The sequence below is a fragment of the Chiloscyllium plagiosum genome, chromosome 15 (assembly GCF_004010195.1).
Source record: "Chiloscyllium plagiosum isolate BGI_BamShark_2017 chromosome 15, ASM401019v2, whole genome shotgun sequence".
Classification (NCBI taxonomy): domain Eukaryota; kingdom Metazoa; phylum Chordata; class Chondrichthyes; order Orectolobiformes; family Hemiscylliidae; genus Chiloscyllium; species Chiloscyllium plagiosum.
The window spans coordinates 30,885,155-30,902,107 of record NC_057724.1 but is presented as its reverse complement, the minus strand read 5'-3'; the positions used below and the strand labels follow the sequence as shown (position 1 = coordinate 30,902,107).

At 38.5% G+C, this 16,953-nt stretch overlaps 1 protein-coding gene across 5 annotated transcripts in view; it reads left to right on the top strand.

Moving 5' to 3' along the window:
* enox2 (ecto-NOX disulfide-thiol exchanger 2) overlaps window positions 1-16,953 on the top strand; it is a 213,247-nt gene that overhangs the window by 178,404 nt on the left and 17,890 nt on the right. For all 5 annotated transcript variants that reach the window (XM_043704632.1, XM_043704634.1, XM_043704631.1 and 2 more), the window contains 3 exons: window positions 5,597-5,781; window positions 10,105-10,212; window positions 11,375-11,425. In XM_043704632.1, the coding sequence (XP_043560567.1) occupies window positions 5,597-5,781; window positions 10,105-10,212; window positions 11,375-11,425 (344 nt within the window). The remainder of the gene's footprint in view (window positions 1-5,596; window positions 5,782-10,104; window positions 10,213-11,374; window positions 11,426-16,953) is intronic.

Below are 16,953 nucleotides of genomic sequence, written 5' to 3'. Positions count from 1 at the left end.
CAATGATCTTCCCTCCATTATTAGGTCAGAAGTAAAGATGTTCGCTGAAGATTTCCTAGTGTTCATCTTCATTCACAACTCCTCAGGTGTCCAAATGCAGCAGGACCACGGCAATATCTGAGCTTGGGCTGTGAAGTGATAAAAAATGTCGATGCCATACAGTTCCAGACAATGACGATCTTCAACAAGCGATGACCTGGTTATTTCCCCGAGCATTTAATGGCATTACTATTGCTGAATCTCCCACCACCAGCATTCTGACGGTTACCATTGACTAGGAATTGAACTAGATGAGCCATATGTTAGTATGACTATCAAAGCAGGTGGAATCCAGCAGCACATATCTCACCACCTGACTCGTCAAACACTGTTCTTCATTGACAAGGTACAAATCAGGAGTATAATGGAATACTCCCCACTTGCATGGATAAATACAGCTTTCAGACAGAGTAAATCAGCTTGGTTGATTGGCATTGCAATCTCTTAGATTCATTCCCCCTACTACCAATTCACAGTAACAGTGGTGTGTACTATTTACAATACAACTGCAGAAATTCTCCAGGCTTCCTTAGCCAGCACTTTCCTAAACTTGATCACCTCCATCTAGAAAGACAAGCGTAGCAGATACATTGCGAACACTAGTACCTGTGACTTCCCCTCCAAGCAACTGGCCATCCTGACATGGAAATATATCTATTTCTTCACTGTTACTAGGTTAAAATCCTGTTATTCTTTTTTAACAGCACTATTGATCTACCTACACCAATTAAGTTCAAATTGGCAGCCCACCATTACTTCTCAAGAGCAGCTAGACATGAGCAATGAATGGCTACACAGCCAGCAAATCCACGTCCCTGAATTTTTTTTAAGCAGGGTTCAAAAAGATCTCATTGAGTACAGATCATTCAAACGGGTACAAAATATCAGAGAAGCTAATGGAATGTTGACATTTATAACTACAGAGCTAGAATATCAAGGGGAGGAAGATGTGCTACAGCTGTACAAAACCCCAAAAAGACTATATATGGAATTATAATGTCCTGAGCAGTTCACCTTGTCAAAATTCATGGTTCTTTGAAGGAATGCAGCAGTGATTCACCAGAATACGACCCAGACACCAAAGGTGAGATTATGAAGAGAAGTATCAAAAACTAGGCTCGTGTTGTCTGGGTATAGGTGATACAAGAGTAACTTGATTGCTTTGTTTGTAATTTAAAGGAATTGATGGTGCAAATAGAGAGGACCTTTTTCTATTGATGCTGAAATTTAGGAGAAGGGGTATTCCATAAAATCACAGACAGTCCAATCAGAATAGAGGTTAGTTAACACTTATGCCGATTTCTTTTATCAGTGGAGACATTGAATATAATGCAGTGAGAGTATCCTGGAATTGCATAGATGATTGTTAGACCACATTTAGAGCCCCACAATAGAGGAAGGATCTTTTCAGAAATGGGCAACTTTAACTTTGAGGATTGACTGGATAAACTGGAGTTGGTATTTGTTTTGAAAGGCAGAGGCTGGGGTTTATAAAATTAAGGCACTTGGCTCAAGTGAATTCAAAAAATCTGCTTCCCTCAACATAAAGTTAAGTAACCAGGGGAAATCAGTTCAAAGTAATTGACTGGAGGAAAGACATTTTTTCGTCCAAAAAACAATGCAGGTCTGTAATTCATTGCCTGGTGGAGTGGTAGAGAGGGAAACTCTTATGGTGGAAAAAAATGTTGTTATGTACTTTATTATGGACCAAATGAGACACCCCAAAGTATATTATGGAGAGAGCCTGGACCCAACTTTATCCTTTTTTAGATGGTAAATATAAGATGCTGTGTTCCAGAAATAGTTTGATTAGTCCACCATTAAGGTTTAATCAAAATACACTTTATACTTACAATACACTCAGAATGAAGCAAACTAATTTGCAGAAATGTATTGACATACTCAACAAGATAATGGATTATTTAACCATTAATCATAAACTGTTCTAATATATGCAGCATATAAACACACCCTTTGGCAGAAGTGCAATTCAGTAAAACAGTTGTGATTCTCATGTGCTGTATCTCTCCAGTCCAGAAGAAAGAACCACCAAAACAAACAATCTGCCTCTTTTGATTTTTAAGTGACAGTCTCTCATCTAAGACTCACTCAAATAGCAGTGAACTCAACTGTTTAGCTCCAGCAGCCAGCAGAAACCTCCCCAAGTAACTGAAAGCAAAACTAAAAACCTGCCTAGGTCTGACAGTCCTGACCCCACCCACTCATGATTCTTTAGTTTTGTGTTTAAAAAAACACCCAGGAAGAATTCAAAGCTCTTTACCAACTGTCTGGCTGCAGGAGATATGTCGGTACCATTGTGACAACTCCTCTGCAAGTGAAATAGAGCAGAACCTATCTCTCAAATGCACAACACCATCACAACTTGAAGTTCCATAACCAACATGGATGTGATAAATAGCTGAAAAGGGGAGTTAGGTTGGATAGTTCTATTTCAACTGGTGCAGAAATGGTAGCAGAATTATCTGCTTTCATGTCATAAATAAGAAAATTAATTGCATTATGATGAAAGCTTTTTTATGCAGCGGGTGGTTATGATCTGGAATGCACTTCCTGAGTGTGATGGTGTTGGATTTGATTATGTCATTCAAACAGTAATTATAGTTATATTAATCAACCTGTCAGACATGTTATGACACAGCTCCAGGGAAAATGGGATTTGAACAGATAGCAGCAAGTCTTAAGAAGATTTGTAGCTCAGGTTGAGGTTCTGGATGTAGGTTTGCTCGCTGAGCTGGAAGGTTCATTTTCAAAGGTTTCATCACCATACTAGGTGACATCTTCAGTGAGCCTCTGGACGAAGCACTGCTGATGTTTCCTGCTTTCTACTTATATGTTTGGGTTTCCTTGTATTGGTGATATCATTTCCTGTGGTGTTGTCATTATCTTCTTTTTCTCCGAGGGTGGTAAATGGGGTCCAAGTCAATGTGTTTGTTGATAGAGTTCCGGTTGAAATGCCATGCTTCTAGCACTTCTGGTGCATGTCTCTGTTTGGCTTGTCCTAGGATGAATGTGTTGTCTCAGTCGAAGTGGTGTCCTTCCTTATCTTTATGTAAAGATACTAGTGAGAGAGGGTCATGTCGTTTTGTGGCTAGTTGATGTTCATGTATCCTAGTGGCTAGTTTTCTGTCTGTCCAATGTAGTGTTTGCTACAGTTCTTGCACAGTATTTTGTGCAAAATTATAAAAAACACCATGCAAGAACTGTAACAAACACTACATTGGACAAACATCCTGGAACAGATATCTTCTGGTCGACAAATATGAATATTACTACTGTACCATAAGAACCTCGAAAAGGGATATCATTATCTTAAAAGGCAAAATAGCTTGGCTATGGAGAAATACTGGGGTGTGGAACTACGTGAATTGTTCTTACAGAAAGTAAGCACAATGGGCCAAATTACAGCCTCCTGTTTTGTAAGCATTCTATAGTTCCTTATTTTTTACTCAAGGTGTGGTAGAAATGTAGACTTCTTCCCCCACTACTTCCACTCGCCACCCCCCCCTTCTCAAAATTCAGCTGATGCTCTGTCAGTTAACACTTTTGAATCTGTGATAGATCAAGTTTTGCAAGACAAAGGTGTAAAAGAACACGGAGTCAAGTTCAGTGGAATGGTATTAAGATACAGATCGTCATGATCTTATATTGTGGTGGAACAGCTTAAGGATTTGAATCTATTTTTGTCCAGCAAAATGTTCATCATATTAATTCACATCCCCAGAAATTATTATGATGTGTCATTGTGTTACTGATACAGACCAATTATGAGAATGAGAAAAAATTGCAGATGATCCATCATTTCAAAACATAGGGAAGGAAAAAAGAAAACAAGCAGGCAAACTAAAAAGTTAGCACAATGATCCAAACAGTGCTTGAGTGGAAAATGATTAAATGATACAAGTAATGCTAGCATAGTTGTGATTTATTGAAAAAACATCATGACAGCAGGTGCTTTAAAGTTATCAATTAATAACAATTATAGATGTGAATTAAAATAAAAGTATGAAACAGTCATAATTTTGCATTATTTTACAGTACAAATATTTACAATACATTGTAATACATTACTTAACAGTTAAATTCAGAATGGAAATTGTGTACAGTTCTGGTCACTGCATTATAAGGATGTGGAAGCTTTGGAGAGAGTGCAGAGGAGATTTACTAGGATGTTGCCTGGTATGGAGGGAAGGTCTTACGAGGAAAGGCTGAGGGCCTTGAGGCTGTTCTCGTTAGAGAGAAGAAGGTTGAGAGGTGACTTAATAGAGACATATAACATAATAGAGGGTTAGATAGGGTGGACAGGGAGAGCTTTTTTCCAAGTATGGGGATGGCAAACACGAGGGGACACAACTTTAAAGTGAGGGGAGATAGGTATAAGACAGATGTCAGAGGTAGTTTCTTTACTCAGAGAGTAGTAAGGGTATGGAATGCTTTGCCTGCAATGGTAGTAGATTCGCCAAGTTTAAGTGCATTTAAGTCGTTAATTGACAGGCGTATGGACATACATGGAATAGTGTAGGTGTGATGGGCTTCAGATTAGTATGACCGGGCGGTGCAACATCGAGGGCCGAAGGGCCTGTACTGCGCTGAAATGTTCTATGTTCTACGTTATTGTAATCTGCATTTTATGTTGAAATCCTTAAATCATACTTTGTCAGGTTGAATTCATTAATTTCTTAATCATTTGCATATTATTAGCAATGAGACTTTTATAGCACTAGCTCTTCAGTCAAGGTCACTTCAATGTGTGTGGGAAGCTGTATGTCTACAGAATCAAAGTAATCTGGCTAAAACAAGGAACAGCTAAGCTGTCCACACAAGAAAGATCCACAAGTGAAATAGCTGGAACTACTGTTTCATGGCGCAATAGATACAATAGCTTAACATCTGAATCGGAGGGTTTAGAGGAATATGGGCCAAGTATTGGCAAATGGGACTAGATTAATTTAGGATATCTGGTCGGCATGGACAAGTTGGACCTAAGGGTCTGTTTCTATGCTGAACATCTCTATGACTCTAAAGTTAACAGAACTTTATATTTAAGTTGTTTTAAAGTAATTTAAAACATTTATATGTGTTCTACATTCTTTTGGACTACAGTTTGAGCCATATTCAACTATTTCATATCTGTGAATTGTGGTGATTGGAAAAAGTCTTGGTTGTTTAACTCATTAGCAAATTAGAGCTACAACTTCATCCAAACCCGAAGCTTTTAAATTCAAGTCTTTGGAGCTGGCTGGAATGTCTTTTCCCTGCACCCATTTGTCAATTCAGCAAACAAAATTATGTGCAGAATTTTGTATGCCTGTCCAACAAACCAACACAACCGAAAGTAAAATAGAAACACTAAATAAGGAAACATGAGCATGAGTGGTTAGAGACTTAATGCACTATATTATAAATTCTGCAAATTTATGATATTTCTGCTAAATTTTCTAAGATTGCATTAATAACTTGATGGGAAACATGCAGAAACCCCAGACCACTATTTAAGAATTTTTTCAAGTTAATTTTAATTTTTTTACCACTATTTTAGCACTGGCTGCTCAGGCTGAAACACTGAAGCAAGAGAATGACAGTCTGCGTTGGCAACTGGATGCGTACAGAAATGAGGTAGATTTACTAAAACAAGAACAGGGTAAGCTCTACAATACTGAAGAAGAGACTACAAAGGACCAGCAGCTAAAACTACTACAACAGACATTGCAAGGGATGCAGCAGGTACTGATGTCTCTTTTGTATGAAAATAAATTTTTTTAAAACTCAACTCAAAATCTTATTGATATTTGAAAGCCATCTGAAAGTATATTAACAAATTAAGCTACTTCAGCTTCTCTTTACTCATTCTTTAGGTCATCACTTTTGCAGGGGCAGGAATGGGGTCGGATCAGCACTTGTGCAAGTACAGTTCATGGAGGCAATTGGTCATTTAAAATGTCAGCTCCTTCCACTCCTATACAGTGTTGATAGCCCTGGAATGTGGTTCCTCTTCATAATTTCTCAAGGGCTAGGATTTGATCTTTTGGGGACTGCTTTTGTGTTTTCAGGGGCAGCATATTCATTTTGCTTATTAAGTGAAATAATCATATAGTAACAATGGGCACATGGGGTAATTGGACCCGCACAGAACAGAATTAGTAGAATTCATTAATAACCTCAATGATTAACTTTCTATTAAACTTAAAACCATAACACATAGTAAAAGCATTAATTTCCTTGACACCACAGCAATTAAATTGGTTCTAAACGTAACTGAGGCACACTTCTACATAAAAGAAAACACATCCTAAACCAGGACTTCATAAAGTATGGTTTGAGACCCAAAGTGGGGATACAAACTGAAATTTTGGGGTCGTGACCTATGAGGCACTAACAGCTGACCCCTTGCCCTTGCTGTGATAGGTTGTCATCTTCCCCTCCCAAAGTTCACTGGCTCCTTGAAATGGAGTCAGAGTAAGATAGATTTAGGAAGCACTGCCCTAAAAACCACAAAAATTGGTGAGGTCACTGGTTATGCACTTCCATCCCATTCACAAAGCTAGGATTATTTTAAACTGGCAGTTACTTCTTATTGCATCTAGATTTCAATGTTTGATTTAAATTTGATATAATTTTCATTGGAGTGAGCTCCACTACATTTCTAAGAATATGCCCTGAACTTAATACCACCTTGAACTAGACAATCCACATTTGTTTGCAACTCCATTTAATTATGCCATGATTTAAAATTTCCTTGGATCCCAGTTAGTTGAGCATTCTTTTTGACAGATATAAAACTGTTCGCCCTCATTTGTAGCCTTTGCAGCTGCCTCCACCACCTCCAAACTTTTCTTGCTATCTCCTTCTCCCCACCCCATCTACCTCTCAATGACCTTCTCTTTCCCACACCCTCTTGAAACGTCCTAAATCCCCACCGCTACCAAACTCTCTCACCGTACTTGCAGCCGTTTTCTCCCCCACCCCAAATGAAGTCACTTCCTTCCAAGCTACCCCCGATAGATGGAGCTCCCAACTGCTGCAAACCAATCCAACCCAGCCTTATTTTGACCATTGCAGTAAATTCCACCTGTTTTTCCCTTGGAACATTTTCCGAAAGCAGGTATATTTTACAATAGATACCAACTGCATAGGTTCCATACATTGAAAAACTTGATATATAAAGTATACAGATAAAAGACAATATAAAAACAATATTCTAAAACCTAGAAAGGTATCCTGTTAGGAAAGCAATTCAATGAAAATAAGAAATACATTACATTGCATTACTTGTCCTTCGTATCAGGCTGTCCAGCATATGCATCCTCATGCGAACACTCCAGTCAACAACATGACAATGTATGCATTGTGAGCACTCTCCAGTCCAGGAAATAAATTAGAGTATCATGAACACTTTCCATATCTCTCTCCGTTTTTAATTTTAGATTTTCTCCAAAATTGCTATTTTTCTGAAAATTGTACATAATAATGAATATGGTACCTGGAACAGCCGAGTTGATGTGTACAGATAATCAAATTCACAAATGATGAAGGTGCGAATGGCTGAACTTTAATGCAATTTGTAATTGTCGTCATAGTCCCAGGAAGACCATAGGGTCTCATTAGAGAGAGACAACAGATGGTGGTTTAACCCAAGGGTCACCACCTCTCAGGCCAGGGGGCAGGTTGAGAAGGTACAACCTTCCTGTTGATCTTAGCTGCTGTGGGAGTTGAAACCGCACTGTTGGCATTGTTCTGCATTCCACTGGCAAATCGCCATTCTGCTAACTGAACTAACAAACGTGAATTAGACAATTGGAGTAAAGTTCCACTTATCTAATGGCTGCTGAGGTCTGCCAATACTGCTAACTCAGTGAGTTGGCATGGGAGGTGCCAAAGGACAGTGAGTGGAGGACATGGGTTGGCATGAATTGGCAATAAGTTAGCATAGAAGTTATAAAAGGCTTTTGGTGGATGAAGAAGCAGAGTTTGGTATGAGGGGCCAATGGTGTGCATTCCTTGGCATGGAGAACATGAGGTGTTGTGCACTTTGTAGGAGGGCATGCGATGGTATGAGGAGTCTTTGGGAGTTGAGGAAGGGAAAGAGTGATGTTTTCTATTTTATTGTTAAAGTTTTGCCACTGCGCAATCCTGTGTAGGCATTCTGTCCAACTCATCTCCACAATTGGCAGGAGCCTTCATTATTGTGAGTTTGTCCACCCTGAACAGAAAACCTAAGTGTTCAGGCAGCCATTTTTAAAGGTCAGGTTTGTCAAGCTGGGAGTTTTCCAGTCTTTCCATCCATCCTAAGAGTAAAATCCAGGACTTTACTTAAGCTTGAAATGTAGCACGTCAGATTGCTTTGCCTTATTAGCCAGGCATAAAATTAAATAGGTATTGCATCTCTCTCATACAAAAAAAAATGAAGATTTGGGATTGCCCTGCCCAATTCTCCTTATCTTGAACACAACGATGATTGACAAGCTCACAGCACAATGTGTAATTTTCTTTAGAATGAGCAGTGCCATATTGGATCATGATTGGTTTCACCTTTTAAGAAGCGTGCAGGTAAATACTTTCAGTACTATAATAAGTAGACTCCTCCATGTAGGGAAAAAGTTATTAAACAAAGTAGATTGGCAAATTCAAACAATTGAAGTGAGAAAATGAAATTGAGTAGTGGTCAGGTGTTGTATAAATCATCGATTTAATGTAGCTTAGAAATGTTAACCTATAACAGCTTTATTGAAATCTGCAAGTATATTTCATAAATATGAGTAGCAGAGCTCAATGATGTTGTTAAGCATATGACAATTATTGAAAAACCATTCCCAAAACTGCACTATTTGATTCTCTATATAATCTGAAGACCTTGGGAAATATTCCAAGTAAACAAAGCTATCAGCAGGATGTCCACTTAGTGGACATAGGAATTATTACTATTCACCTCTTCTCACTTTCCTAACAGTCCAGAAAAGGTGAATATATCTTGCAGAAGGACACTTTTGAGTTCTGGTGCATCATCCTATCTTGTACTACAGTAAAAAAACAAATTTTGAAGACAACACATTTAAATTATAGTATCTCCCATTTTGTAGCATTATAATTCAAGTTGACAGTCATTGATTTGGCTTATAACTACATGAATTATTTCAGAGAATGTACATAAGATAACAACTTGACCAGAAAGTGTGTTCATGTGAAATAAAAATCAGAGCTTGCTGGAGTAATCAATTTCTTTATTTTAGAATATAATATTGGTGATTAGTTTAGCAAAATAAATACAAAACACAGAATACCATAACATTATTTGGATATGTTCAGGATTCCATAAGACCGAGGAGCAGATGTAGGCTATTCAGCCCGTCACGTCACCTCCATTATTTAATGAGATCGTAGCTGATCTAATAATCCTCAACTCTACTTTCCTGCCTTCTCAACATAATCTTGTATTCATTTATTGATAAAAATCTGTCTATCTCAACTTTGAACAAGCCAATCTTGAACATCTACATTAACTGCCCTCTGAGAGAAAAAAGTAACTCCTCATCTCTGAGATTATGATCTCTGGTCCTGTGCTTTCCCACAGGGGTAACCATCCTCTCAGCATTTACTTTGTCAAGCTGCCTTGGGTACGCTGTCCTTCTAAACTCTGATGAATACAAGCCCAATCTTCTCAACCACTCCTCATAAAAAAATCCTTCCATATCCAGAATCAATCTAGTAAATTTTCTTTGCTCTGCCTCCAATGCCAGTCCATTTTCCCTTAGATAAGGAGACCAAAATCTTTTACAGTATTTCAGGTGTGGTTATAGTGTGCCTTGAACAGCCGTAGCAATACCTCCGCATTTTTAAACTCCACTTCCTTTTGAAATAAAGGCCACAAATTCTGCTTTAATACAAAAACAGCATTTTGGTCTTGTAGATAGCATACTTGCCCATCAACAATGCAATCATCACTTGTGCAATGATTGTTCTGTCTATATAAAAGGAAAAGATGAAAAATAAAATAAGTAATTGTGAACAATAGAATATGGTTTTATTTGGTGAATTTTTCCTTATTAACAGCAACTTCTGAACTTAAGAGAAGAATGCAACAAGAAAGAAACTGAATTTGAGAAGGTAAAGGAAGAAAAGAAGAAAGCAGAGATGTTGTTGGAAACACTTAAAAGGAAGGTGAGAGCACAGGAACTGCTTCCTGTAGTTCCATATCTCAGGGTTATTATCCACGCCAAGTTGTAAACTATCTGCCTATCGTTTATAACATTGTGCTGCCCTGAGGTCTTCTGTAGTCCTTGTTGTTTACCAGCCTCTTTAATTTTGCGCACTCAGCTACCTTTTACCCAGCCTCACCCCCCCCACCCCCCCCATTTATCTCTCTACCCCTGCGGGTCCCAGCCTCATTCCTGATGTACGGCTCAGGCCTGAAACATCGATTTTCCTGCTCCACGGATGCTGCCTGACCTGCTGTGCTTTTCCAGCAACACCCTCTCAACTCTAATCTCCAGCATCTGCAGACCTCACTGTCTCCTTTAATTTTGTGTCATCCATAGTTATAATATGTTGTTTGGGTGTCCAGTCTCCTGCCTTTTTTCACTAAATCTTTTCTGGGGATAAAATTGTAATATGTTTCTTCACTATGTATTTCACAGAAAACTACTCACACTAGCTCAAACTTCTAATTTTCTTGCATTTGTACAATTTCCTTTAAATTGTGATTAATTTGTTTAGAAATTCCCTGCATCCTACCCAGACAGTTTGAAAATTGTCTTGTTTGTGGAAACTTCCATTGTTAAAATCATGAATAGCTAAAAATCCTTTGTAAAATTGCTGTATTTTTCTTTATTCTGTCATAACACATCATAGGGAACGATGGCATTGTTGCCTATCCCTAATGATCCCAAGACATTTCTGAGGGCATTTAAGAGTCAACCACTTTAATGTGGAACAGGAGGCACATGTAGGCCAGACCAGGACGATTTTTCTTCTATAAAGACTATTAGTGAACCAGATGAGTTTTTATAGTAATTGATTGTTTTATGATCAGATTCTGGTTTTATTTATTTTATTTAAATTCCATCAGTTGTCATGATGAGATTTCAACTCAGGTCTCGAGAGCATTAGCATGACCTTGGACCTTGGGATTATTCCAAGTGACACTATCACTTCACCACCTGCTTTCATAGCTTTATACATAAATGTCGCTGATCAGCCATATGTTAGTTAACCATAAAGGGAAATGATTAGAAATTCATAAGAATGCATGAGAATGGATGGCAAAATGAGACTTGTGTTACTTTATCAGTATGGCAAATTAATTTATGCTATTTAAATTTAGGAGGAGTGTGTGTGTAGACAAGATATGGAGGAAAGTGAAAACCAAATAACTGTGAGTACTTATTCTTTAAAATAGATCTTCATTTGCTAGGTTTTACAATTCATATTTATTCACTTTAGCACTATATAAGATTAACATAAAACGTTTAGGGTTTTTTAACCCAAAATTAATTTGCAATTGTTGTCTGAAAGCCTAGGTTCTATCAAATACTTTGCAAGTAACGAACAACCTGAAAGTTACAGTTTGAATATTCCTGGTCAGTTCCAGTTACATCCACTGTTCCAAGTATAATATTTCCAAACCATGAATAAAAAAACCATAAAACAAAATAATGAACAAAAATAGACTGCAGAAAATGCAGAAATGTATAAGAATTTTGATATGAATTTGATCAGAATCTTAGAAAAAGATAGAAGTGGGCTTTTTAGCCTTTTGAGTTTGCATTCTCTCCAAGGCTAATTTATTCTTCCTCTGACAAGATCACAAGAACTGTACATTTTTGTAAAGAAAGCATAGGTTAACATTCTGATACTGAAAAATAATAGAATTTTTATCTTTTTTATTCACTCCTAAGAATATCAGAAATAGATGCAGGAGTACACAATACAGCCAATCAAATTTGCTCCACAATTGAATGTCTGATTTTCAGTGATTTTCAACTTCATAGCTGCCATTCCCCATGCTTCCCTGAGACCAAATAATTGTCCAAAGCATATTTAGTAATGGAGCATTATCTGTGGGTGACAATTCCAAAGATATACAATCCTTTGAATGAAGGAATTTCTTCTCAGCACAGTCCTAAATCTTAAATCCCTTTATTCTAATATTCTTGATCGCCCAGCCAGGGAAAATACCCCATCTGTGTCTAACCCCATTTAGATCACTGTATGTTTCACATAAATCACTTTACTTTCTTCTAAACTCCAGAAAATATAAACTCAATTTCCTCAGTTTCTATTTGTACCACAACCTTCTCATCCCAGGAACTAATCTATTGAATTTTGACTCTTCCAGCTCCATTCCATCATTCCGTAAATATGGAGACCAAAAGAGGGCAGAGCATTCCAAGTCTCATCTGATCAAAGCCCTACACAATAGAAATACAATGTCTAGCATCTTGTCCTTCAACCCCTTGTAAGAAAGGCCAACATGCAAATTGCCTTCCTAATTGTATGCTGTACCTGTATCCTAACTTTCTGAGCTCCTTGTTTGAGTACATCTATGTCCTTCTGAGATTCAAAATTTACAGTTTCATGCCTTTAAAAACTATTCTGCTTTTGTATTTTTATAACTAAAGCAAGTAATATTGCACTTGCCAGGATGGTAATCCATTACCATCTTACTATCAACTGACTTAACTTGTCTGTATCTCATTGCTACCTCTGTATATTTCTCATGATGTGGAGGTGCTGGTGTTGGACTGGGTTGGACAAGGTCACACGACACCAGGTTATAGTTCAAGAGGCTTATTTGAAAACACTAGCTTTTGGACCACTGCTCCTTCATCAGGAAACTTGGATATGTTACTCAGTTTAAGAACAGAGGCAGGGAGATTTTACCATTGCAGGCAGGTCCCAATTCTTGGATTGTCATTACCACTTCTATGGGATTTTTATAGCCCCTGGATAGGGTGTAGTAAGTAACCCTGCATTCCGCAATCCTGCCCTTGCTGACTCCATCACAAAGATGAGTATTTCAGAAGCTGATCATTAAATTAATCATCATTACTTACGTTGATATGCATCACAATACTTTTTCCAAAGAAGCAAGTACCAAAATCCATTTAAAAATGTTAAAAATATATACTGGGGAAACTCTTTTGTCATGTATTGAACTGATTCTTAAAGTTCTAATGATTTTTAGAAATCATAGAATCCGTACAATGAACCATTGACTCTGCTGTTATACTTAAGAAAGGAAAGTAAGCAGCTGTACTCTATATTGATCGACAGGCAATCTGCTTTGAACTGGAAATGAAATTATTATTCCAGCTTTTGAAATCTATCTAGGGTTTCATTTATATAGATTCCATTGTTGATTTTTCTTGGGATTTATTTTAGCTGGGGCTATTATGAATTCATGGTTGGCTATTAAAAGACTATGAAATATGGAGCAGAATTAGGCCATTCAGTCCATCAAGTCTACACCATTCAATCATGGCTTATGTGCTTCTCAACCCCATTCTACTGCCTTTTCCCCATAACCTTTGATCCACTTATAATCGAGAACCTATCCATCTTTGTGGGTGGCTCAGTAGTTAGCACTGCCGCCTCACAGCACCAGGGTCCCAGGTTTGACTCCAGCCTGTGTGGAGTTTGCACATTCTCCCCATGTTTGCGTGGGTTTCCTCCGGGTGCTCCGGCTCCCTCCCCCAGTCCAAAGATGTGCAGCGCAGGTGAATTGGCCATGCTAAATTGCCCATAGTGTTACGTGCGTTAGTCAGAGGGAAATGGGTCTGGGTGGGTTACTCTTTGGAGGATCGGTGTGCACTGGTTGGGCTGAAGGGCCTTTTTCCACACTGTAGGGAATCTAATGCAAAAAATGTAAATACACTCAATTACTTGGCCTCTTACTGAAGAAATGCCTCCTCACCTAAGTCCTTCAGGGTCGTCCCTTTACTCTGAGACTGTTCCTTTGTGTCCTGGTCTTTATGACAAGTTGAAACATTTTCTCTACATCCCCTCTATCCAGATCTCTCAGTATTCTGTAAGTTTCAATGAGATCCCCCCCTCATTCTTCTAAGCTCCATTGAATACAGGCCCAGAGTCCTCAAATGTTCCTCACATTACAAGCCCTTCCCGAGATCATTCTTGCCAACCTTCTTTGGATCCCGTCTAATGCCAGCACATTCATCCCTAGATGCATGACCCAAAATGTTTCAAATGCTGTCTGGCCAGGGTCTTATACAGCCTCTGCAGTATATCTCTGCTCTTGTATTCTAACTTAGTTGAAATGAATGCGAACATTTCATTTGCCTTTCTGTCAAACAAGTGAGTCCTGAAAAGGCCAATTTATTCATTGCAGCAAGGACATGCATTCACATTTTGACAGTATTATGGGGCTTTGAAAGACTATATGTCTTTGGTTTTGCATGTCGATAAATATTTTTTATAACTGACCACATCAAAAGATTTATATTTGTTGAATTAATTTTCTTGATGAGAGTTTTGTCAGTTACAATTACCTTATTTAAAAAAAAACTGATAATGCCTTGATAGTGCTAATATTTAGTGTACTTTTTAAAAGATATTCTGAGCTTTGCCTGTTGTAAATACTAATAGGTGTGTGACTATGGAGGGAAGATGACATGGGAGTATGAGGATATGGAGTATCGGGGAGGGAACGTCAGCAATGACATTCATCATAAAAGAATGCCCAATGTCCCAGCAAATGGATTTCGGCCTTCTATCCTGGTGACTTGGCTATCCACCTATGATGTCTTGGGCCTCTTTACTGAGGTGGCAATCCTAACTCCTTTCTATCTCTAAACAAAAAAAAACTGAAAGAACTGCAGATGCTGGAAATCTTTAAAAAAAAAAGCAGCAATTGCTGGAAAAACTCAGCAGATGTGGCAGCATCTGTGGAAAGAAATCATAGTTAGTGTTTCAAGTCCAGAGATCCTTCATCAGATGTGATTTCTTTCCACAGTTGCTGTCAGACCTGGCTAAATTTTTTTCAGCAACTTCAGTTTTTGTTCCATTTTGTTCTGCTTTTGTTCCATTTTGTCTCTGTCTCCCCAGATTAAATATATATCTTGGGTGGGAATCTTTTAAAGGAAATAGGTTGATCAGATCAGATGTTTCCTGACTTGACCTTCCTGTCTCCTCCACAAAAGTCTTGCCCAAAATACTTGTTCAATATCTCTGAAGCACTCTGACAATACAATGGCTTTAAGAGGTATATTTTGTCCTTAGTTTTTATGAAGACTGGTTGAGACAGGTATCAAGCAATCTGCTCCAAGCCAGTAAAGTAAACAGCTTGTGAGGCCTCAGGTTTTTTAAAAAGGTTGGAACAATAGAAGCAGCATGAACGGATGAAGTCAGGGTCACAGAGAATCAAGAGTTTTAGTTTAGCTTTCAGTAGTTGCTGAGTTTTCTTTCAGAAGCTGTATCCCTCACTCTTTGTTACAGCTAAAAGCTGGAATTCTCTCTGCTGCCAGAATTGCACATGAGACAATCTATTTCACTGAATTTGTCTTTGCCAAGGATGTGTTTATGGGATATTATGACTTTGGAACAGTCGCTGGTTATAGTAGAATTAATAAGTTATTTAATCTCGAGAACGTGACCAAGCAGGTGAATGAGGGTAAAGTGGTTGATGTGACGTATATGGATTTCAGTAAGGAGTTTGATAAAGTTTCCCATGGTAGGCTATTTCACAAAATATGGGGGCATGGGATTGAGAGTGTTTTAGTGTTTTGAATCAGAAGTTGGCTAGCTGAAAGAAGACAGAGGGTGCTGGTTGATGGGAAATGTTCATCCTGGCGTTCAGTTACTATTAGTGTACCACAACGATCTGTTTTGGGGCTCTGCTGTTTGTCATTTTTATGAATAACCTGGATGAGGGTACTGAAGGATGGGTTAGTAAATTTGTGGATGGCTCTAAGCTCAGTGGAGTTGTGGATAATGCCAATGGATCCTGCAGGTTATAGAGGGACACAGAGGCAGAGCTGGGCTGAGAGGTGGCAAATGGAGTTTAATGCGGAAAAGTGTGAGGTGATTCACTTTGGAAGGAGCAACAGGAATAATAAGTACTGTGCTAATGGTAAGATTCTTGGCGGTGTAGATGAGCAGAGAGACCTCGGTGTCCATGTACATAGATCCCTTAAAGTTGTCACCCAGGTTGATAAGGCTGTTAAGAAAGCAAATGGTGTGTTAGCTTTTATTGGTGGAGGGATTGAGTTTCGGAGCCATAAGGTCATGCTGCAACTGTACAAAACCCTGGTGCGGCCGCACTTGGTGTATTGCGTACAGTTCTAGTCACTGTATTATAGGAAGGATGTGGAAACATTGGAAAGGGTTCAGAGGAGATTTACTAGGATGTTGCATGGTATGGAGAAAAGGTCTTATGAGGAAAGGCTGAGGGACTTGAGGCTGTTTTCATTAAAGAGAAGGTTGAGAGGTATATGATAATCAGAGGGTTCGATAGGGTGGACAGTGAGAGCCTTTTTCCTCAAATGAAGGTGGCTAGCACGAGGGGACATAGCTTTAAATTGAGGGGTGATGGATATAGGACCAATGTCAAAGGTAATTTCTTACTCAGTAGTAGCGGTATGGAACGCACTGCCTGCAACAGTGGTGGACTCGCCAACATTAAGGACATTTAAATGGTCATTGGATAAACATAGGGATGAAAATGGAACAGTGTAGGTTAGAAGGGCTTCAGATTAGTTTCATAGGTCGGTGCAACATTGAGGGCCGAAGGGCCTGTATTGCATTGTAATTTTCCAATAGAGTTAAGTCATTTCAATTCTTCTTTTTTTTTGTATTTTAGCTATGGGATAAGAATAAAATGTGTTTTGCTTAAAGCCAAGTGGTGTAACCAGCCAACTTACTTCTGGGACACAACACCTTTCACTT